The 22,989-nt window shown below is 53.3% G+C and overlaps 1 protein-coding gene across 2 annotated transcripts in view; it reads left to right on the forward strand.

The window, feature by feature from the left end:
• MAPKAPK2 (MAPK activated protein kinase 2) overlaps positions 1-11,522 on the forward strand; it is a 44,838-nt gene extending 33,316 nt beyond the window's left edge. Inside the window, exons 2-10 of one of the 2 annotated variants that reach the window (XM_032422178.1) lie at positions 6,139-6,278; positions 6,472-6,545; positions 6,825-6,904; positions 7,351-7,477; positions 8,090-8,165; positions 8,579-8,703; positions 8,969-9,054; positions 9,176-9,256; positions 9,825-11,522. In XM_032422178.1, coding sequence (XP_032278069.1) covers positions 6,139-6,278; positions 6,472-6,545; positions 6,825-6,904; positions 7,351-7,477; positions 8,090-8,165; positions 8,579-8,703; positions 8,969-9,054; positions 9,176-9,256; positions 9,825-9,968 — 933 coding nt within the window. In that variant the 3' untranslated portion in view covers positions 9,969-11,522. The remainder of the gene's footprint in view (positions 1-6,138; positions 6,279-6,471; positions 6,546-6,824; positions 6,905-7,350; positions 7,478-8,089; positions 8,166-8,578; positions 8,704-8,968; positions 9,055-9,175; positions 9,257-9,824) is intronic. The other variant, XM_032422179.1, reaches the window with a different exon arrangement.
• The last annotated feature ends 11,467 nt before the right edge of the window (positions 11,523-22,989 follow it).

A 22,989-nucleotide genomic window follows, 5' to 3' on the forward strand; every position in this document is an offset into this window, starting at 1 on the left:
ATGTAAGGACAGTGTGTCCTGGTCCGGTGTCCTCGGGGCCTCCTCACATCTCCCTTTTTCGCTAGCACAGGGCCGTGGGGTCCAGTTCCCCAGCTCCAGGCTGAAAAGAGAGGTGAATGAGCTGATGCAGAGGCCCGCTAGCTGGGGAGCTGGAGGGCTAAGTCAGGGCGGAGTGGAGCTGGAGAGGACAGAGGATGACAGACCAGGTTGTGCTATAGTGCTCAGTATTTGCTCACAACCCCCCTCCCCGCCCGACAGCAGCCTGCACCTGCCGGGCGTGAGCTGCCTTCCTGCTCCGGACTCCAAGACGGCAGCCCCCTGCCATGGACTTGGGGTGGCTGAGCTGCCTGGCAGAGAAGCCCCAAGCCTCTGCTTCCCTCTGCTTCCCTCTGCTTCCCTCTGCTTCCCTCTGCTTCCCTCTGCTTCCGGCCGCTGGGCCTGGGGTGTGGATGACAGCTTCCAATTTACATTTGGAAAGCTAAGCTTCTTTCTTTGCCTCTTTAGAAAGTACAAATGCTAGTTGTATAAATCACCTAGAAAATAAAGATCTAAGGAGGAAAAAAGGAAGTCACTGTCATCCTGCTTTTCAGATAGAATTCTGATTAGCATTTTTCCGATTAGCATTTTACTGAGTATGAATGCCGTTCCTTTTACACCCCCCCCCCAGGTATAAATAAATATATAGAACTGTACTCTACATAATAAGGCTTTGTAACTTGGCTTTTTCACTTACTGTCAGACACTTTCTGATGAGTCAGTGTAAGGAAACTAAGATTGGGATTTGTGCTGCAAAGAACAAAACAGAGTGAGTGCCACCACTGACCGTGACCGGGGGTGACCGAGAATCCAACAGACACGGGAATCCATTCCGCATTAAATGTTCTGTTCAAACATCACTTTCATGATTGATTGTATAGATAAGTGCACTTAAAAAAAAAGCAATCTTGTTTGCTTATTGTTGGGCCTCCGCTTTCTGGTTGGTGTAACTGACTCGGGATTGGGATGTGCATACCTTAAGGCTCCGTCTAGGAGAGTAGTTTAGGGTAAAATTCTAAAAGCAGGATTTCCAGGATCAAAGGGTTTGTACTTTCAGGCCTGTATCCTCTGTCAGTCCCTGTTTTTGGCATTGCTATCACAACGTACCTAGGTACACTGTCTGGGCAGGTTCTGTGCCTCTGCCGCTTTACCATGGGGCGGTGGAAGGGGAGCCCCAGGAGCAGTGAGGACAGGCATCAAATTCCAGCCCTGCCGCGGGCGGCTGCTGGAAGGCTTCGAACTAATTGCTTAGCTTCTCTGAGCCCGAGTCTTCTCATCTATAAAGCAGGATGCTCCTTCCGGGGTGGGCATGAGGGTTCCCCGTTCGGAGTACTTAGCACCAGTACCCGTTAAGCACAGAGTTTGGGAGCGGGGCTGGGGCCTTTGCTGACCTGCTGCGAGCACCCGAGGAGGTCCGCTTTAAGGACACACCGCTCACCGGCATCACTCCCAGTGCCTGACTCAGACTTTTGCATCTCTCTTGGCTCCCAGTCAGTCTTGGGAAGGGATGGCTTCCTCCTCTCACGACGGGTGCACCCCGCCCCCAGCTGTCCAGTTTAGGTGGTGTTTGCAGGCAGAGGGAGAGTGCAGGGCTGGGACACCAAAGACTGCCTCCCTTCCAGTATTCTGGCTTTCCCTCCGCCCAGTGCCTGGGGCTGTTCGTAACCCCTGAAATGAGATGGGTGTGAGCGGGACCCTAGCTGCCCACCCCCCGTGGGACTCTGCAACAGCATGGGTGGGAAGTGGGGGCAAAATAATAATAGCAAGCACCAATGGGCTGCTCACTATGTGCCGTGCACTGCTCTTAGTAATTTACAGGATGTACATCTATTTAATCATGTGCCTCATTTAGTATAGGCAAGTACTGTTATTATCCTGTTTTAACAGATAGGAAACTGAGGCACAGAGGGGTTAGAGACGTCCACAAGTTCACACACCTGGCAAATATTAGAGCTTGTCAAGGGGATGATCCCTTGGGGCCTGGGGCTTGTTCCTTCCTGTCCAGTCCTCGTATCTTCATTGCTGGCGAGCCATGCGTCAGGCCCAGGGCTCAGTTTCTTCCATTTCTCTGGCTCAGCTAGGGTTAGGATGCTGACTACTCCTGAGTCTTTTCCTGTGGCCCCATGATGGAAGATCTGGTGGGGAGGGGGGGATAACGGGGCCATAAGCAACCAGAATTGGGGGCCCCATTCCTCTTCCCTTCAGGTGCCCGCAAATTGAGGCATGGAACAGTATTTTGGGAGCGCTCCCACGTCTCCCTCATTGCCACTGCCATCCTAGAGGTTCCTCCCCAGGCAGTGGGCTCTGTGGCCTGGTCCCTGGCCCTTGCCACACTTGGTAGGTGGCCTTGCCTATTGCATTGCAATTTAGCACATGCAACAATTAACCTTTTCTACAGTGCAAGAGAATTTCAGACGCGAACTACAGGGGGTGGAGACAAGTCACAGTATCTGTTCCATGCTTTGCGTGGGCTCAAAATATTTCATAAACCCTTCTAGGCTTTTTGAGTCTAAGGGCGTGTGGCTTCTTAGTGGGAAGACCGTTCCTTCCTTCCTTCCTCCAGTCTGGGTCCCTGAGATCTATAGACCTGGGCCCTTTGGCCTCCACTGTCTTTGTCCATGCCGGAGAGGTGAGCCTTTGCTATCTTTCCTAAGTGACTCTATTGGCTTCTGGTTGAACCTGCTGGTGGCCCCTGACAGTACCTCAGGAATCCTGTTTCATTTCCTGTCTCCTCTGGCTTGGAGCTCAGCGCCCCCCCCCCCCCAATTGTTCTTAACTTAGCTCCATACTCCAGATTAGGACATTCTTGATATCCTCCCTCCAGGCTTTCTGCACCCCACAGCTGTCTACAAAGCCTTTTGGCTCTTCAGGATCTTCCCCCATGACATCAACCAGCTTGCCTGCCTGACTCAGTTGAAGGTCTTGCTTTCATGGCTTGAGTTGGTCTTCATATCCATTCAGGGATTTCTGATAAACACATACCTGGATGCCAAGCACCAGTCTTCACGGGAAATTCTTATTATGTTTCTTTTATCATTTAAAAATACTACTCTTTCCAATTTACTGATTTCACTAAATCTAATTCTGTTTTACAAATGAGAAAACCCTTTTCAGAAAGGTCGATTGGCTTACCTGACTCAAGCTAGGAAGTACAGAGCTGGGGTGTGAGGTGTACATGGTTCCCGAGGCCCTGTGTGTTGTACTGGGGCCATCTGGCTCATCTACCAGGTGAAAAGTTGTGTGTAAGTCTGGAGGTGGGACGTGAACCCAGGCCTTCTGACTGCAGATCCTCCTTTGCCACACGGTCTCACCTGTCTAAGGCAGAAAGAGCAGAACTTGGAGTGCGAGCTCTGAGTTCAAGAGGGACCAAGGGGCCCTTGGGTTTGGGTCTTGGTATGTCCTCACTTAGCATAGCTGGTCAGAGCTTGAAGCTGCTTCCCAGGTTGTGGTCACTGGGTGGCAAACATAAACCCAGCCTGTAGTCTTGCTGGTGACTTGTACCGGCTTCATCAGTGAGCTGCAGCCTCAACTCAGGTGACGGAGAGGGTCCCGGTGCTGGGGCAGTTACGCTGGGGCTTACAGTGACGAGTGCCTGTCCGATCACAAAGCACTCTTCAGAGGTGTTCTTTCATTAGGTGCTTAGGATGGCTCTGTGAGGGAGGGGGCCAGGTAGGCATTACCCCCTCACTTATAGATGCAAAACAGGCTTAGGAAGGTAATGATCTCTCCAAGGTCAGTGGAGATATTGGCAAATTCCAGACCGGGGCCCAAGTCTCCCCTGATTGTAAATCCATAACCTAATGTTGCCTCTGAGTAAATCTTCCTCTCTGGGCCTCATAGTGATCGCTGTACCTGTAGGGGGCGAGAGAGATCTTTCTTATGTGGCTGCTCTGAGAAATTTTGCTTCTGAACCCTTTGAACTTATTGGTCATATAGCACATTATCTCACTGCGTTATAAGTAGTTTCTGTGTCTACCTCCCCTAGTACCCTGACACCACCCCCCCAGCCTGAATTCTTTCAGATTGGGACTCTTCTATTTCGTCTTGGCATCCAACACAATGTGGGACCCAATAAATGCCTGTTGAGTTGAATTACATGCAAATGAAATTGGCCAGTGCCGCCTCCTGCTTTTCTTAGGGCATGGGAAAGGAAAATAAACTCTTCCTGGTCCATGATAAAGTTGTCAGTGGCCGAACTCCTAACCTGTGCAGTGTCCCCAGATGGCCACTAGGTGGCAGTGGGACCCCATGGGGACCTTGCCTCCTGCTTGCTCCCTGGGAGACGGAACTATGGGCACCTGTTTGGGGATTGCCTCTGCAAGGTCATTCCGCAGCTGTCTGTCTGAAACTGACAAGTCTCGGCCTCCACCCCTCCTCGTCAAGCTCTGTGGTGTCATGGAAAAGCCTTGGGCTTTGGAATCCGCCAGGCTTGGATTCCAACCCTGGCTCTGCCTTTCCCTAGGAACTTAGCCCTGGACACACTCTTTCTCTGAGCCTCAGTTTCCTCATCCCATAAAATGCAGTTGCACAGTTAGAAAAGGCCCAATATATCATGGGCTGTGGCGTGATGAATTCTAGTTTTATTGCTGGAAATTCCTGTATTTGCCTTTCGCTGCCCTCTGTAACCTGGCTCCACCCTGGCCATCTGATCTTTCTGCCCAAGCTTCCTGCACTGCCCAGCAGATCTCTGAGCCTTTCCTGCTGCATCCCCCAACCGCGTAGGGCCATGTGGGGCTAATCTTGACGGCCCACAGAGATGGTAAGTCTGTCAGGGTCTTTGTCTTAATTATCCTGGCATCTGTGCTGTGCCTTTAGCAGACATTCTGTGGTGAAAGCGACAGCCCTGGTTGTTGGGCATGTGCCAGGCACGCTGCTAGGCGCTTTGCAGAATTGTTTCATTTAGTCCTTGCAACAGATCTGTCCCCCGTTACACAGGGATAGGCCAGGATGCTCTGAGCAATAAAAAACTCTACCAAAAGCAGTTTAAAGAGTAAGGAAAGATGGTTATCTTGCCAAAAACAAGTCCTGAGTGATGCTCGTTGGTGTCAGCAAGGACCCAGGTAGCTGCCGCGTCTCCTCCTTGCCTTCCTCAGTGCGCTGATTTGTCCTCTTACGCTGGTCTCCCTTATGGCGCTAAGGGGACTGCCGTGGTTCCAGGTGCCATATGCGGGAAGGATGCTGTAGCTTCCTTGTGCTCCCTTTAAGAGGCCTCTAGCAGGTTTGTCACAAAGTTCTTCTTGGCCAGCACTGGGTCTTAGGCTTGTTCCCAAGCTAGTCACTAGTAAAGGAATTCAGGGACTGGCTTGGGTTTGTCAGGATTCAGCCCCTGAAGCTGGTGAGGGATCCAGGTTCCATTTGCCCCTGGCCCCCTGGTCCATGGAAGAAGGCACAGGAAGGAGGCTCGTGAGTTAAGGAACTTGATCAAGGTGGCAAACCTAGGAAGAAGCAGCATTCAGACCCCATCAGGCTGACTCCCTAGGCGGTCGGTTGTTTGAATGAAGTAAATCACAGAGGTAGAAAGCACAGTGCTCTGGATTTGGTGTGCTGGACTTTGAGGGATCTTGGAAGTACCTTTTCTTACTGATTCTGGAGTCTGGAGAGAGGTTGTGGTGACTTGTACTGGCTTCATCAGTGAGCTGCAGCCTCAGCTCACGTGACGGAATGGTATTCTTCCTATAATGGTATTCATTTTCCTCAGTCTGTCTTTCTCCTCAGTGTCTCCTTTACCCCCCGTCTCCCAGTGCCCAACAGCTGCCTGCCTTCTAGAATAGACTTCTGGCGCATAGCTAGGAAGGGCCCCCCCAGACAGAATGGTCCAAGGGCGGATTTCAGTGTAGCTGTCAAGGCTGCATGGGGGTCATCTTAAAGTTTCTTTTAGGTCAGAGAAAGGAGCTACAAAACTCTAAGTCAGGATTTCGGAGAGGCCAGAGAAAAGGCCAAGGGAGCTGGCAGAGGCCCAGCAGTAGCGGGGAGTTTACGGTCCACCAGCGGGGATGTCAGCGGGCACCTGGGCCAGGGCCTCGGCGGGGACCCGTGCCGGGTGGCAGCCCCCGTCCACCTGCAGAGATAGTGTAGCCACACAGGAGGCCTTCTGGCTTGCAGATGCTTCAGGACTGCCCCAAGGCCCGCCGGGAGGTGGAGCTGCACTGGCGGGCCTCGCAGTGCCCCCACATCGTGCGCATCGTGGACGTCTACGAGAACCTGTATGCGGGCAGGAAGTGCCTGCTGATTGTCATGGAGTGGTAAGCAGCCCCGCCTGTTCTCCTCGCCCGGCCCGGCCCCACTGCCCGCTCAGGCCCCTCGCCCTCTGGGGACTGCCCGGCTCTGCACCCCGAAGCTCGAAATGCCAAAGCTTGATTTCTTTCAGTGGGGAATGGAGAGCGGAGGGGTGGTGGGACGTTGTCCCCTTCAGATCTGACTGGGGCTTTGTTTCAGTTTGGATGGTGGAGAACTCTTTAGCCGAATCCAGGACCGAGGAGACCAAGCGTTCACAGAAAGAGGTAGAAAGGGTCTGTTGTGGGGACAGGCCCCGGCGGGCAGGGCTGTGGGAAGGGGGCTCCAGTGCCTGCTGTCTACGGAAGATGCTGAGGCCCGCAGCCTGCTCCAGCTCGCTGCCAGGCCTGCCGTGCCCGCTCAGTCAGGACAGCTTCTCCTCATCTCTCCGCTTCGAGGGTGGGTGGTGGGTGTAGGGAGCCTGGGGCTGATGGGAGGGGACTGAGCGTACTGCGTCATCCAGCCTAACAACACATCTTGTGCCTTTCTTTCTCTCTCCCACCTCACGGCTCCAGAAGCGTCAGAAATCATGAAGAGCATTGGTGAGGCCATCCAGTATTTGCACTCAATCAACATCGCTCATCGGGATGTCAAGGTACCCGCTGTACTTTGCTGCCCCTCCCCCCGACCAAGGTGTGGTGGGGGCCACGGTGACCCTGCATCCTCGCTGCCTGGTTCCCGAGAGCAGAATGGGGCAGGGTGCCATTCTCTGCCCTCTCTGGGCACACCCCCAACCCCAGGAGCGAAGCCTTCTGGGGCTGCGCCCAGCCCTGTGGCCCTCCTTCGTCAGCACCACACAGTCACACCGTTGGTTTCCTGGGTCCCTGTGGTGTTTGTTAGGTGTTTCTCTGTGTTTGTCTCTTGTGTCCATGTACTCTGTCAGCTCTCAGAAGGCGGGAACGCTCCTTGTGGCGTGCCCATCGAGGGGCGCCGATGATGGTTGAAAGGATGAGGGAAGGCAAGAATCCTTACCCTTCTGATTCTCATGGCTCCTCACAGGCTCAGCAGAGCTGCCCTCTGTCTGTCTCTCTCTCCCTGTAGCCTGAGAATCTCCTGTACACCTCCAAAAGGCCCAACGCCATCCTGAAACTCACAGATTTTGGCTTTGCCAAGGAAACCACCAGCCACAACTCTTTGACCACTCCTTGTTACACGCCGTACTACGTGGGTAAGTCCAGAGGAGGCCCGGGGAGCTTGTCTTTCCCCAGAGCCGTTCTCAGGCGCTCTCTACAGCTCTCAGCGGCCACTGGGCCTGGGACAGTCGTGTCCTCTGACCCTTTCTGGAGCTGGTGTGGATGTGACCTGCCCAGAAGTAGGGCTTGTCAGAGTTAAGCTGGGATCGGGGCGCTAGAGGAGATTAATTTGTCTGAGATTATAGGCAGGATTTTGTGCACACGTGTAATTTCCCCAAGAAGAGCTGTCATTGCCCTCAGATTCCCAGTGGGGTCTGGGGCACAGATGTCATTCTGGAACGCCAGCTGACTGGCACAGAATAAACTCATGTTTGTCAAATTAAGTGGACAGCATGGGCCAGAAAGGCTCTTCAGTTCAGGGATTGTTTCATCTTCAAGTTCTAGCCCCAGGGTTCCTCTTGGAGGATGCCCTTCTGCTCTCCCCCACCCAAGCCCCACTGGGTTATGGCTGTCCCCTTCCTACCCACAGTTACAGGACCATCACGATGGGCTGAAGGGTTGGGATGGAGAGCGTGAGCCACAGAGAAGTTGGGGTGTATCACGGTGTCCAAGGGCCAGACCCACCCACATTGACCTTTGGTTTGCAGCTCCAGAAGTGCTGGGTCCGGAGAAGTATGACAAGTCCTGTGACATGTGGTCCTTGGGTGTCATCATGTACATCCTGTGAGTGTATCAGGGACGGCCTAGGGGAGAGGCTGGGGCTGGGCTGAGGCAGGGCGGAGAAGGAGGCCTGTACCTCTCCGGGACAAGAGGAAGAAGCAAAGGTTTGCACCCCCTTCTGGGTGGGGGATTCCCTGGAAATCCCCTGCATGTCCCCTTCCCTCAGTGCTTATTGGATTCTGATAGCTAAGCGCTGGGTATAAATTAGCTAACAGACAGGAAAATGTGTGGTTTAGATACTTGGTGTGTTGGATTTCTGGGCCCTGTTCTTGACTTCATCTATTGTGCCTGAAATCCACGAGTTCCAGTTTCTCTGTGACCTTTACAAGAAGCCCGTTTCCCACCCTGTTCCTGGTGCAAGGAATTAGGGGCCTTGCACTCCAGCACTGCCCCTCCCTTCCTGCTTCTTGGTCCAGGCTGTGTGGGTATCCCCCCTTCTATTCCAACCACGGTCTTGCCATCTCTCCGGGCATGAAGAGTCGCATCCGAATGGGCCAGTATGAATTTCCCAACCCAGAATGGTCAGAAGTATCGGAGGAAGGTGAGGAGCCCACACCTGCCCACTCGTGTGTCCTGTGGGCGTCCCGCCCACGTGCGTGGTGTGGCGGTGGGTCTGTACTTGTGTTCCTACCTGCTGGGTCCATCCTGTCTGTGTGAAGGGCCTGGCTCGGGGCCAGCTCCTTGGGCAGTCTGCCTCCCTGCAACCACCCCCTGCCCCTGCATCTGGTTTCTCCCTGAAAACTTGGGGAAGAAGCAGAAGAGAGAGAGTGTCCCCTGAACAGTGTCTCCCTGCCCCACCCCCGCAGTGAAGATGCTCATCCGGAACCTGCTGAAAACAGAGCCCACTCAGAGAATGACCATCACGGAGTTTATGAACCACCCCTGGATCATGGTAAGTCTGGTGGGCCGGAGAGACCCTGGTCCATGGAAACTGTCCCTCAGGGCGAGGGCTCAGCCACAACTCTGCTCCACCCCAGGCTTTCACTTGAACTCCTTTTCTCCTCCCTCCCCAGCAATCAACAAAAGTCCCTCAAACCCCACTGCACACCAGCCGGGTCCTGAAGGAGGACAAGGAGCGGTGGGAGGACGTCAAGGTGAGGGAACCACTGGCTGCAGCGGTGCTCCTGGGGGAGGGGGGTCTGCACATGCTCGCCCCAGGGGTCTCTGTTATAGCAAGAGCAGTGACCCTGAGCCACTTCCCTGACCAAGCTGGGCCGGGGAACCGTGTCAGTCTAAACGCAGCTGTGGCGGTTCCCTACAAGCCCACTGCTCACTGGCTCTCTAGAGAGACCTGAAAGGCTGTCTGCTATCATCTCCTCATTTTGCAGATGAGGAGACTGAGGTCCAGAGAGGGGGAGTGACCTACTCAAGGTCCCGCAGCTAACGATGGGCTGGGATGGACCAGAGCCCAGCTCCCTGATTCCCAGTTCAGTGCTCTTGCTGATTCCAGCGGGGCTGTGGGGGAGGGGGGGCCCTGAGAGAACAGCAGCAGTGTTGTGGCCAGGCTCTGGTGACCCAGGCGGGGCCGAGGCTGCTGTCAGCTCTGGACCCACTGACCCACTGTCGTCTCCCGCTCCCACCCTCTGTCACCCTCACCCTGCCCCTCCTTGTGTCTCTTGTCTCCCCTGCCTCCCCCTTGGGGGAACCCTGCCCCCTCCCCAGGAGGAGATGACCAGTGCCTTGGCCACAATGCGTGTCGACTACGAGCAGATCAAGATAAAGAAGATTGAAGATGCGTCCAATCCTCTCCTTCTGAAGAGGCGGAAGAAAGCTCGGGCCCTGGAGGCCGCGGCCCTCGCTCACTGAGCCTCTGAGCCCATCGTGCTCCACTGGAGGACAAGCAATAACTCTCGACCTGAATATATTTTTTAAACGAAGAGACACAGAACTGTCCACTTCCACCTCACCTCCTCCTTGGCGGCGTGGAGCCCCAAACCCCGTCAGCGGCTGCGACCCGCCTTTGGTTCCGGCCGCCTCAGAGAGGGAGAGGCTGGGAGGCGGGAGGCTGGGAGGCTGGGGGGCCGTGTGGAGAGAAGGGAGCAAGATGCTCTTGAACCTGTGCTCATTTTGCAGTTTTATCAGTAATTTGACTTAGAATTTTTATGAAACTTCTTTTATTGTTCTTTCCCCCAATCTGCCTCCTTACCCAGACCCCTTCCTCTCTGGATGTGCAAAGGTTGGGGGTTGGTTCAAGGGTATTTGTGGAAACTGTTATAGGGACTGTCCCTGTGTTGTCCCACCTGCCCTCTCTTTCCCCACCACGGCCTGAGGCCCCTGCTGGCCGAGGCATTCCGGCAGCTCCCGGCCCTGTGGGGAGGGGGTCGGGGCCAGGATGCCACCCCCCTCTGCTGGAGCCCTCAGACGTCACCAGTGTGCCAGACGGCCAGAGGCGAGTGTGATTGTGCGCGTGCGTGTGTACATGTACCCACAACTGTGTCTGGGACTGTGCATTTGAGGGCCCGGGGCAGGCGGGGCTGCAGGGAGAGGGGCCCTGCCGTGGCTCAAGAACCTTACCCCTCCTCGGGCCTGCCGTGCCCATGTCGGGTCTACCAAAGTGCCTGAGAAGCCTGTCCCGATTCTGAGCCAGGGCCCCCGCGGCCTGCCCGTTGGCTGGTTCTGGGAGGAAGAGGAGTGATGTAGGCACGTAGGTACAGTGGCCAGGAAGACTGGACCACCGCACCCCGGCCCCGTACTCCCCGTTCAGTGCTGGTCCGAGTCCTCTGAGGCGCTTACCCACCGAGCAGCCTCTCTTCTCCTTCCTGCCATTATCGACCGGTTCTTGTCAATTTTTCCTCCATTTTTAGCCACTTCTTACCAGGCCTCCTCTCTGCTCTTGGGGAGGAGCCTGGGCCATTGAGAAGTGATGCGGAGCTCCTGCATTTGGCCGCTCTCCCGGGCTCTGGGGGCGCTGGCCAGCTCCCCGCTGTGGGCAAAGAAAACGCCACTTGTGTGGTCCTGCGAATTTCCACTGTGGCCTAGTGGGCGGGTGGGGGAGTCTTCACACCAAAGATGTCCCGACTCTGCCCCTTCCCCATTAGCCGCTTCACCTCCACCCCAAACAACTCAGCTTTGTGTGTCCCGGCCAGTGAGGGGGAGGGCGGGGAGGGCCCCCCCTGCTTTAGTGAGCAACGCGGGGAGAAGTCCTCCGGGCCAGGGTCTTTTCGGGGCAGGGGGTTGCACTAATACTTCAGCTCTCTTCTCCCTTGGGGGTGATTTGCTGGAGGAGTAGCTCGGATCCTCTCTGCGTGTGGGGGAAGGGCTCCGAGTGCCCGCGGTGCCTCCCTGTCTCTGATGGTGTGTCCAGCACTCAGATTGTTGTAAACTGTTGTTGTTTTGTATGAGCGAAATTGTCTTTACTAAACGGATTTAATAGTTGAAAGGTTTTCTTGCTCTTCCTTCGTAGGACTCAGCCTCTCCACACCCCCCACCCCCCATGTCTCCTCTTCGCACCCATGGAGAGTAGTTTTGTATGTTGGGATGGCAGAATCTGGGTGTCCTGGGAGGGGAGAGGATGGGAGGGCCTCCCAGGTGAGGGAGCGCCTGTCCTGTCCAGGCTCTGGCCGGGTCGCGTCTGCCGTAGGGGCACGAATGCTGCTCTCCTTTAGAGCGCGTGGGATGGCAGCTGGCGGGGGGGCGCGGGGAGCCCATGCTCTTTTGTCAAATACTGAACCAGGAGCCAGCTGGCTTCTCAGCACATGGTTCTTTGATCTGTTTAGCCACAGCCAGGTGCTGGCCTCCTCAGCTGGAAGGGACCTGCTGGATTGGGTTTCTGGGGTCAAATCCTGGGAGAGACCAGGGGAGCAGGGTGGTGTAGTTCCTGAAAATTCCAGGAGGGGGCGATAGGAGTTAGGCTTAAAGCGAAATAGTCTGCATTGACCTGGAAGAGGCCTCAGCGTTCATGTGGCCCATCCCCCGCCCCCCATTCACAGATGAAAAGAGCAAGGCCCAGAGGTGGGATGTTTGGGATCACACAATGGATTGGTTTGCATTAGGGCCTAAGGTAGACATTGGTCTACTGACCCCTGCCAGTCGGAAGGACAAATAGTGCACCCTAGGTAAGTTCACATTTTCTCCCATTGTCGCAGAGCTGACTAGGGAGAAAGGCAAGACAGGGTGTTTACCCCGCTTCATGAGGGAGGGAGCTGACAGGGCGGAGGAACGTACTGGACGTCACACAGCTAAGTGGTTTGCACTAGAACTCAGGAGCCAAAGACCTGGGGTGTTCTCCATCCTCACACCTGGCCTTCTGCCTGGCAGGGGCCTGTTCATCCCCTCCGTCATTAGCAAGATCATGGCTCTGCTGCTCAGGCTTGTAGACACGGGCAGGGTGGCCTGTGGTGGCCCCCGACCTCCCCTTTATAACTCCTGAATGGATTGTCGAGGTTGGGTGCCAGCTCAAGACTCCACTCATCCGTGTAGAAACCACTGCTCAGATAAACCAGCATGAGGTTTTGCTCTCAGGGAAATCCAGTTACGTTGTCTGCACTTACACAGGTGTAGGAAGTGACGAGAACTTGGAGGAAGAGGGAACGAGGGCTGGTAGGAGGCGAGCCAGGGTGAGAGGGCAGAAGGGCATTGTCACGCTCCGCTGTCTTGGGAGGCGGTATTTCTGTTGCCGCCCTAATACTCCATGGCTTACAACAGCACAAATGTAATATAGTCCCGCAGGTCAGAGGTCTGATAGCGTCTCACTGGCCTAGAATCAAGGTCTCAGCAGAGCTGCATTCCTTTCTGGAGGCTCTAGAAGATTCCGTTGCCTTGCCTTTTCCAGCTTCAGATGGCTTCTGCATTCCTTGACTCGTGACCCTCTTCCTCCATCTTCGAAGCCAGCAGCATCGCATCCTTCTGACGCTTCTGTGGTCCCACCTCTTTGACCTAGCCAGGAGCTAGGTCTCCACGTGTTTAAGGACTTGGGTGATTAGATTGAGCGTCCACAGATCATCCAGGATAATCTCCCCCAACACAAGGCTCTTAACCTTAATCCCATCTGCAGTTCCTTTTGCGGTGTAAAGGACCATGTGCCTAGGTCCATGGGATCAGGATGTGGGCGCCTGCGGGACACCTGCTCCGTCACAGAGGCCTGTCGCACAGCCTCCTCACCCTCATGCCCCACACGCTAACACTTGTGTTTGCGGCCTCTTGGGTCTGGGTCGGCCCGGCTCAGGATCCAGCTGGATTGTCCTGGAGTTGGTGTTTAGGGAGGCTGGCTGGGGTGAAGGGCCAGGAGGGGCCCAGCGTGGCGCATGGGGTCTTGCCATGTCTTTGCACTCCTCCCTGTCCCCCTGAGCCCCGCACGGGTGGCTCCGTGATTCCCTGTCACTTAACCTCCTTCAGCCAAATTCCCAGGTGGGATGGGAAAGGGAGCTTGGACCTAAAGGCAATTGCTGGCTTTCATGGGTGCAGGAGGCAACAAGGTGTGATTCCTGAATGACCTTCAGGGGTGTAAGATGTAAAGAGGACTTAAGGACTAGTCTCCAATTTACCTATGAGGAAATGCAGCCTTACAGAGGTAAAATGACCCTCCCAAGGTCTCACAACTAAGCAGAGGTGAATCTCACCTGGAGCTCCAGCTTCCAAGTTTAGAGTTCCTTGAAAACAACAAACCACACACAAACAAAAATGCCAAAGTCTTCTTGGTAAGGAAGGGGGAGGGTGGTCAAGAGTGAGACATATTGGGTTCCCCTCCACTGAGTGGAGTTGTTTCCTTTTCTATGAAATGGGGGTGAGGTTCCTGCACCCTGTGGCTATTGTGAGGAATTCAATGAGATCATGGATTTCAATGCTTTATAAGGTGCCAGGTGGCCCTTATGAGTCCCACCGTCCAGAGGGCACAGGGCGCCGTAGGTTTGGAGTGGGGCCAGTGGTCTAGGCTGCTGTCAGTCCTGCCCTCCCTTGAGGGCCTGTCTCTGTGCTTTGGGTTGACGCAGTTGGTTTGGTAAACAGTAACAGTAAATTTGGGGTTTTCCTTTGACTTGGCTGGAGACAGGAAGCACCTATGGAGGGCTGTGAATGATGAGTGGGCAGAATGGGCAGTGCCTGCTCAGGGTGTGAAGGAAATTCTGTTACTCGGGGGAGCAGGATGGGGTTGGTGAGGCTGGGGAAAGTGGCTGTCCTGCCCACCCCATAAGTGTAAACAGACCTGCTGGCCACTCCCCAGGTGGGCCTGAGCGGGGATGGGAGCACTTTGGGGGGCATCCTCTGCGCCCTGGGCCCCAGGAATATAGCCCCTCGCTGGCTTTGTCTCTTGAAGTCCACATTTAGGGGCTCAGCCACCCCAGAGGGAGTTTGGCCAAGTTTGGAAGTAGCTCCTCTTTGGAAGGGACACCAGGCTCCAGCTCTGGGGGGCCTTTTGGCAAATTCATCTACCTCTCCTCTCCCTGCACTAGGACCAGTGTGAAGAGACCACCCAAAATCCTAAATCACTAAATACCCAGACACTTACTAATATGCACTGTGCTTTGGGAAAAACGAAGTATAAGACCCAGTTCCTTCTCAGTGTGCTACCTTGAGAGGCTTTGTCTTTTCCTTTCTCTGCCTCCACAGGCCTGGACACCTACTTTGTGGTCTGAATCTATCTGTTCAAAACCGCTGCAGACAGTGAGGGGTGTGTCGTCTGAGCCCAGGTGGCCCAGGGCAGCCTTTGAGCACCCTAAAGGTTTTGACACTGGAGGGATGAGTGAGGTCAAAGAAGCACACCCTGGATCCTTGTCTTCTGGACAGAGCCCTCACATCTGTGCCTTCCCGGGGATACGATCAGTTCTACCCCCACTGAGGTGTGTGAGGATTAAATGTGGCCATGCCAGGACTTTGAGAAGCAGGGGGTGCACTATCCCTGGGTGTATAAGGGGGTTCCTCCTTGTACAGGTCGCGCTTTGAGGGGAATCAGTGCTTTGGCCTCCTTGGCTCGACCACTCTTTGAGAAGACTCAACCCCCTCGCAAAAGTTAAAACGCCATGTTCTGATTCAGCTCATCTTGAGCACCTACTCCGTGCCATGCCCGGTGCTCAGGACTTTGGGGAGACACACATGAATTGGAAGTGGGTCTCTAGCCCTCATGGGGCTCAGCCTAGAGGAGCAGGTTGACGGTAACAGAACAGAAAGCAGGGAAAACCAACACATAAAACAGGCGGAGCAGGGGCTTGTGCAGACGGTGGAGTTCTGGCAGAGACCCCAGAGCGCCCCCCTATGAGCCCTTGGAGGACTGATTCGACAGTAGACAATGAGGGACGAACACAGTGGAGATGTTCCCATCAGATTTCCACTCCGGTCTCTGCAGGAGCCACATCTTTCCTTTGAATCTAGGTTCCCCCTTCTGTCTTTTGGTCTGAACTGCTGCCCGCACACACCCCCTCCCCTACTTGCTTCAGCTTGACCTTTGACCCCATCAGTTCCTCCAAGGGAAAGATTTACCCCCCTCAGTGGGACATCCTCGGTGTTTTTCTGCCCATTTTCTCTTCCCAGCCCCTCCAACCTGGATTCCTCTCATTCAACTATGTTTGCTTCCCCACCAAAACCAAAATTTGGGAACAGAGCCTGAGTGGGATTTCCCCTCTAATCTTCAGTTCATTAACTTTTAAAGAAACCTTCAACTTAGATCATTTTTAGTTACACATTTTACAAGTCATTACGAAAAAGGATAACGTTATGTGTAACTGGGGGCTCCTCTTGGAAAAGTGGGCTGAATGGTTGTCCAGGGTTCCCTTGCACCGCCCCCCCCAGGTGTCACTGAGCCACCATAGCTCTTTGCAGGTGGTCCTCACACCACCTGTCAGTATAGGAAATGAGAGCCTCTCAGAGCTTCCCCGTAACAGATACACATTTTAATGTACCTAAGCTTCCACACTTCTTACATACCAACATCTCAAGCCTAAGGTTATCTTGGAATGTACATCCACCCTCTTGGGGGGGCATAATTATTATTCTGGGGGGAAATTACTACCCAGAGCCTCTAGCCAGGAAGTCTTGGGGGAGATCTCAGGGGGCGAGTAGCGGCTGCCGAGAGGCACGGAACCTGTGTGTGGTAAGTCATTTTTAGGAGCCAGGGCTGCCATGCAAATGCATTCGTTTGCATAACTTTCTTGCTCTATGGGACAGTGAAGTTTCCTACTCCATGGGACACTGCTGCCAGGATTTGCAAGTGAAATATTGGGACTGGCTTTCCCCCCTTGCTATTCCCCTCCCTACAGGATCCTTCTCCTCCCCCCCCCCCCCCCCCCCCCCCCCGGCCCCACCACCACGGTTTTGTTTCTGTCTCTCAGGCCCCGTGTGACCAAATGCTGGTCTTAACCTTTCTGATCCTAGGAGAGGAGCTTTGCTGGGGCCCTGAGATGCAAAGGTTATGCAAATGAGTCCCTGGGCTCCGTGGCACTGGCCCAAGTCCAAAACCGGTGGATAGATCAGGCCCCTGCTGTCTGATACCAAGGGAAATGTGATCGCTGTCCCTTCATCCCTTCTTCCCTTCGCATGTCCAAGTAGCCCCTGGCATCTGGTTCCTCAAATAGCTAGAGCCTCCTGGGCCTATGAGGCCTCAACTTGCAGAATAAGCTGAGTTCTCCCAGCCCTTACCCTCTGATTTGGAGACCTGTGGTTCTAAATTCACCAGTCAGAGGTTTACTTTTCAAAGAAACCACGATCACATCTAAGTCTGAGCCCCAGACCTCGGTTAGCTGTGCCTAGAGCCTGCGGTCCAGGGAGACCTGGTATTTGCAGTAAGACCTAGAAGGGCCTATGGTTTTCTGGCACTCAGCTGTCTCCTTTTCTGGTCAGAAACCTGTTCTAAGTAACGGTCCTCATAGCGAGACTCTGACCCTACTCACCACACCCACAGCCGCCTGCAGCGGGGACGAAGGCAGGAGGGAAGGGGACAGGGGCAGGCCGTTCTCTGAGCCAGTCTGCAAGGAAGAGAAGGAGATGAGAAATCCAGTCTGATCCTCTTATTCCAAGTTCTGAAAAGGCCAGCGGAGCCAGCATAGGTGGTCAGTGTCTGTTGGAGGGATGAATGTTATCTAAAGAACAATGAACACAAGTAATTTTAGTAATTCAAACAGCAAAGAAATTATACACACATCATTGTGTACACATCCAGAGTAAAATGCAAGTTCTTCTTTACAACCTCTCTCTTCAGAAATAACTTTAACAGCTTGCTGTGATTTTGATTTTATCCAGCCTTACAAAAATTTCTATTACTTTATCCGCACAGCTATAGGCTTATAAACACAGGTGAGAAATTTCTTTGAGGGTTATAATAAGTACAAATGAGATCATTAGGCATATGGTTCTACAACTTGCTTTTTAAAAAAAAATTGTGGTGAAACACCCATACCATAAAATTTACCATCTTAACCATTCCTAAGTGTGGAGTTAAATAGTGTGAAGCAGAGCCACATTGTCGCACAACCCATCTCCAGAACTTTGCCATACCCGGTAACCAACATGCAACTTGCTTTTTAAACTCAGCATATCTTAGTGAGTGTCCATGACTGAATTCAACTCTCAAATTCTTTTTTTCCCCAGTATTTTAAAGGTTTTTTGTTTTTTAGTAGTCTCTACACCCAACGTGGGGCTCAAACTCACAACCCCATGATCGAGTCACATGCTGTACTGACTGAGCAGCCACGTGCCCCGGACCCTCATATTCTTAACAGCTTCAGAGTATTCCAGAGTCTGATGCACTGTAATTTATTTAACTATCTCCTTTTGATGGATGTTTCATTTCCTTTTTTTTTTTTTTTACTGTTAGTATTAATGTTGCAAACATCTTGAACAACATCTCTGCACATGGGTAAGGATTTCTGTAGGACAGGTTCCTAGACGTGGAAGTTAGATTAAAGGGGTATGTACATTTTACGTTTTGGTAGGCAGTCCCAGAAAGACAGTATCGATTTATGAATGAATGCATTTTGCATGTTGCTTTCTGAATGACAGGTCCACGAATGGATTTACTGTCAGCAGTGGGGCAATCTGAGAGTAGAATAAGTCAGCTGAGAATAAGAGGACAAAAGCACTTCCCAAAATATAGATGTATACCCTGGGTAGCATTTTGGGCGACTGGAAGAATCAGATGTGGAGGGGCAAGGGGATTCCTTCAGCCTCTCCCCATGTCAGTGGCTCTGCTCACCCAATTACAGTTATTTGCATATATTTTGGGTGTGTAGGCAGAATGGCTCAAAGACAAATCTGAGAGTCAGCCTTGTTCAGCTTTCTGCTGGTGTTTGATCTTGAGCACGTTAATTGATCTGCTTCCCAGACTGCGAAGCCCCTGGTGGGAACACCAAGGAGATGACGGTGTGCAAATGACTTTGACATAAGGCAGACTGGCAGGTGCTGTGAGAAAGGCCCAGAGTGCCATGAGAGCTTACCAAGGGGGACTCCCATCTGGTTAGGGAGACCGTGCCAGGAAGGCCTGTGCTGAAAGAGGTGACTCAGGCTCAGGGTTCTAGGAGTTATGGGGGACACAGGAAACTTGCAGGCATTTTTTCTTACTATACAGGAGCTCAATCACATTACCCCAGAAACCTTTATGGGACACTGATTGCGTGCCCAGCCCTCCACTGATTATGGAGTCTGAGGAATGGGGCTTGTGATGTGGTGGTCAATAGCTCAGATGCACACTGCACAGGAGAAAGCTTTGGAGTTATACCAGACTGGGTTCCAAGTATGTGCAGGTGACTTTACAGAGCCTTAGTTTATCAACTAGTACAATGGGGATAATAATTGTGGCACTCCACAAAGATTTCTTTTAAGATTGATTTATTTCAGAGAGAGAGTGTACACACGCGCGTGCAAGTGGGGGAGGGGCAGAGGGAGAGGGGGACAAGCAGACTGTGGGGAGCCCGATGTGGGGCTCGGTCCCAGGACCCTGAGATCATGACCTGAGCCAAAATCAAGAGTTGGGGGCTCAACCGAGTCACCCAAGCGCCCCCCACAAAAATTATTAACAATATTTGGAATTATAAGTATTAACTATGAGAATGTGTTGCCTAGACTTCCAATTACAGCATCATGCTAAGGCCCCAGGTGCTGTTCTCTGAAATCCACTGTTGTATCTGCGCTGAGGCCATGTTTCCCTCCGACCGCCCCCAGGCAGTGACTGGGCTTGGTAGGGATGCTAAGTACACCAGTTCCTAGGGGAACAAGGCCTCTAGTGATGGCCGATTTTGGTTTGAGGGTTCCCTGGCAACTCTGCGGCCGCTTCTGCAGACTGCATAGTAGTATAGTATAGGACACTCGTGCCCACCCTTCTGTCCTTCGCTCCTCAGTGGGGTCAGACATAGTCTGATGGCTCCCTCAGCTTGACCAGCCTCCCTCCCTCTTTTCTCTCCTAAAGACATTTCCCCTAACTAAACCCCTGGCGTGTCCAATCCCGTTTTGGCATCTGCTTCTCAGAGGACGCAGATGAACGATGATATTGTTTTCCTCATAGGGTTGTTGCAAGGAACAGATGAAAAAGGTAAAAGCTTGAGCACGATGCCTGGCCCGTGGTTAGCGCTCATTATTGTCCTGTATCACAGGTAGTAGTCCTGTTCCTGTATCAGTGCGAGCAGATTGATTTCAGTAAGAAGGAGAATAAAAGGGATGAACGCTGCATGGCTTTGGTTCAGAGAGGAGGGTGCCGCGGTGTCTGCTGCAGGCGGGTTCGGGCCACTGGTTTCGTGGCTCCGTAGCCCAGCATAGAGGACCCCCCACTCACGCTGGGACGTGGAGCAGCTGGGCGTCACCCGGGGGCGGAGGGCGGGTGGGGCGTCAGTGCCCGGCAGAGTTGGGGGGCCAGGGGAGAATGATGGGAAGACAGCGTGCCTTCAAGTAAAACAGGGACTATGGGAAGCTAGGGTGAGTCACAGGGTTTCTCTCAAAACCCCTGAGCCCATGGCATCTAGAATGTGCTGAGTGTGGTGCCCGCCAGCCCAGCCTCGCTGTAGTTCTAAGAATGCGTTCCTTCCCTCCCCTCCCACAGTTGTCAAAATTAATCAGGCCCCTGATTTCAGCAGTATTTCTCTCTTCTCTTGTAAGAATTTGGCAAAGAAAACTGGGTTATATCCCCGCACAGGAGGCCGCAGAGATCAGGGCCGATTGGGAGGAAACGTGAGAGCTGTTATCTCTAGCTTGGGTTTCAGAACATGGTTCTCACTGCTCACGCCTGCGGAGAAAACCGGCTCAGGTGAGGCAGGCCAGGCACGGGGTGTGGGGTAGGCTGGAGCCCTGGACTCTTGCAGGTCCACACCACGTTCTGCCTCTTCCACGTGCCGGCTGGAGACCTCCAACTTCTGTAAGCCTCCATCTCCTCTTATAAGTGGTGACAGGAGAGCATCTTCTCGTTGCGTTTTGGGGAGAATTAAACAGCTAATCAGTGTAAAGCCTCAGCCCAGTTCCTTGCACCCAGTGACTGTAAGCCCGGTGAAGACACTGCCCAGCCCTGTTCAGAGACCCCTGGTCCCCTTTGTGACCGCCCCCACTCTTTTCTTTTGAATTCTGACCTCCAGCAACCCTATATGGTAGAGGTATCGTTATCCCCATTTTATAGATTTGTAAACTGAGGCTAGTAAACAACCTCTTGTGGTACAGGACCCTGATATAGCCTGTTGGAACACTTCCCAGAGGCAAAGAGGAGGCAGTGAACACAACCGAGGCCACATTTAGAGGCCAACAGTGTTCGTGGACCCGAAGGGCTGGAAGGACACAGCATAGGCCCTTTCCCTCCCCTGCCCCCAGGCCCCCGAGGTGGAACACTCCTCCTTCAGATATGGGCAAAATTCATTTCCTCTTTGGTCACGTGTCACGTTTTCAGTGATGCCTACCCTTACTGCTCTCTTTAAAACTGCAGTCTTCCCTCCTCCTACCCCCGACTCCTCACTCTGGGCACTCTCTCCTCCCCTCCAAGGCTTTATTTTTTAAAAAATCGTTTTTAATGAACTATAATGTACATCCCCAAAGCGACCCTTCTTAATGTTTTCCCCAAAGATCTGATCACCTTCTAAAAATCTGCACAGCTTACTTATTTATCACGAGTGGAATCTAAGCTCCCCCCGGGCGGGGGGGGGTTTTTTTGGTCTACCGCCCGCCTCCCCCCCCCCCCCCCCCCCGCCCCCTGCGCCTGGCCCGCAGGAGCCTCGCAGTATCCCGTGCAGCTCGCAGAAGACCAAGAGGCACGGGACTGAGCCACCGCCTCCCTGACTTGAGGGTTTTGTGCAGAACAGCCGGGGGCGGCGGATGAGTAAGAGCCAGAGGGCGTGGCAGGCAGGCAGCACGAGTCCGGGTCAGGAGCAGTCCCCAGAAGTCAGAGAGCCACAGAAGGCCTCCTGAAGGACAGGAACGGACACCCTGATGCTTGGAGCTCCCCTGTCACCTGAGACAGCTCCTCCTTCCCTGATAAAGGCGAAGCCTTCCCTTGGTTAAACCCCAATCCCTCCTGTTGCTGTTTCAACCCATTTCCTCTTGTTCTGCCCTCAGTGGGTCCTGTGGCAGTAACCGCACTAACCATTCCAACCCGTCTCATTCCTCAGCCCAGTGTCCCAGCAGGCTGAGCAGGGCCTGCCGCAGACAAATTGCCCACAGCCCTGTGCAGCCCGGAGGGGCAGGCTGACGGCACTGTGCGCTTGGAGCAGGGGCAGCCCACGGAGGCCCGTTCCGCAGCACCTGTCGGAAAGCTGACACACAGAGGATCTTCAGGAAGTATGGCTGAGTGGGGGGATGAAGCCGAGGACTACAGGATGCCCTGAGAAGTCCTTTTAATGACCCAGCTTCTGTCTAGACTTGGCGATGACACCATTTAAACAAATTTTTGTTATTTCACTTTATTATTTATTTGTTTAGTGTTTTGTTTTTAGCCACTTTTCTCCAAATAGAAGCTTCCGAAATTGTTTTCAATGTGGTACAACAGAGCTGAATAAAAATAATGAGAAAAATCAAAAAAAGAAGAAAAGAAAAATGAGAAAGTAAGGAGAGGAATGTATGCCCCCAAGAGCTCTTCCGCGGTGGAGCTGAGTAGAGATGCCACCCAGACTTTGTTGTCTGTACGTGCTTGCGTGACCGGCCTGTCGGGAGTCGTTCTGAGTGCGGTGCTGGGCCCCAGTCTTATCATGGGCATGGGGGGCATGTCCCTGGCTCCTGGGGCCTCTAGGGGAAGTGGTATGTCAGCATTTTTATGGGGTCCTAGCTCTTCTCTGGTTTATATCCCATGCCCTCACCCAGGCAAACCAGAAAGCAGGCTGAGTGAGGGACGTTTGGGGGGCATCTCTGAATCAGATTCTCCAGGCTGAAGGCCTGCAAAGGGATACTGCTCTTTCTCAAACTTGCTGAATCATGGAACACCAAATCATATATTTCATGCATCACCCCTATAAATCTTTTGCTTAAAAAATATGCCTGCCCCAGGGGTGCCTGGGTGGCTCAGTCGGTTGTGTGTCTCTTGATTTTAGCTCAGGTCATGGTCTCAGGGTCGTGAGATCCACCCCACATCGCGCTCCATGCTGGGTGTGGACCCTGCTTAAGATTCTGTCTCCCTCTCCCACTGCTCCTCCCCCTGCTCTTATGCTCTCTCTCTCACACAGAAATCAGTAATAATAAAAAAAAAGGTATCCCTGCCCCAAACCACTGAATAGCTACATATAGTGCAAAACCCAAGGAGATGAAATTTCTTAAGGCATTGTAGTTACAAAGAGGTAATACCTGTTTTCACTAACAGCAAATTTGTAACATTATTCTCTTCCCTGGTTCTCAGGGCACATTTGAATTGTTTTCACAGGCTCTGGACTGGAGTCCTATGAACTCTCTGGAGTCACCAGTCCAGGGGTGTACTCCCTCCCAGGAAGGAGTTCTGTAACTGTGTAAC

This window comes from Phoca vitulina, unplaced genomic scaffold (assembly GCF_004348235.1).
Source record: "Phoca vitulina isolate PV1807 unplaced genomic scaffold, GSC_HSeal_1.0 scaffold26, whole genome shotgun sequence".
Lineage (NCBI taxonomy): Eukaryota > Metazoa > Chordata > Mammalia > Carnivora > Phocidae > Phoca > Phoca vitulina.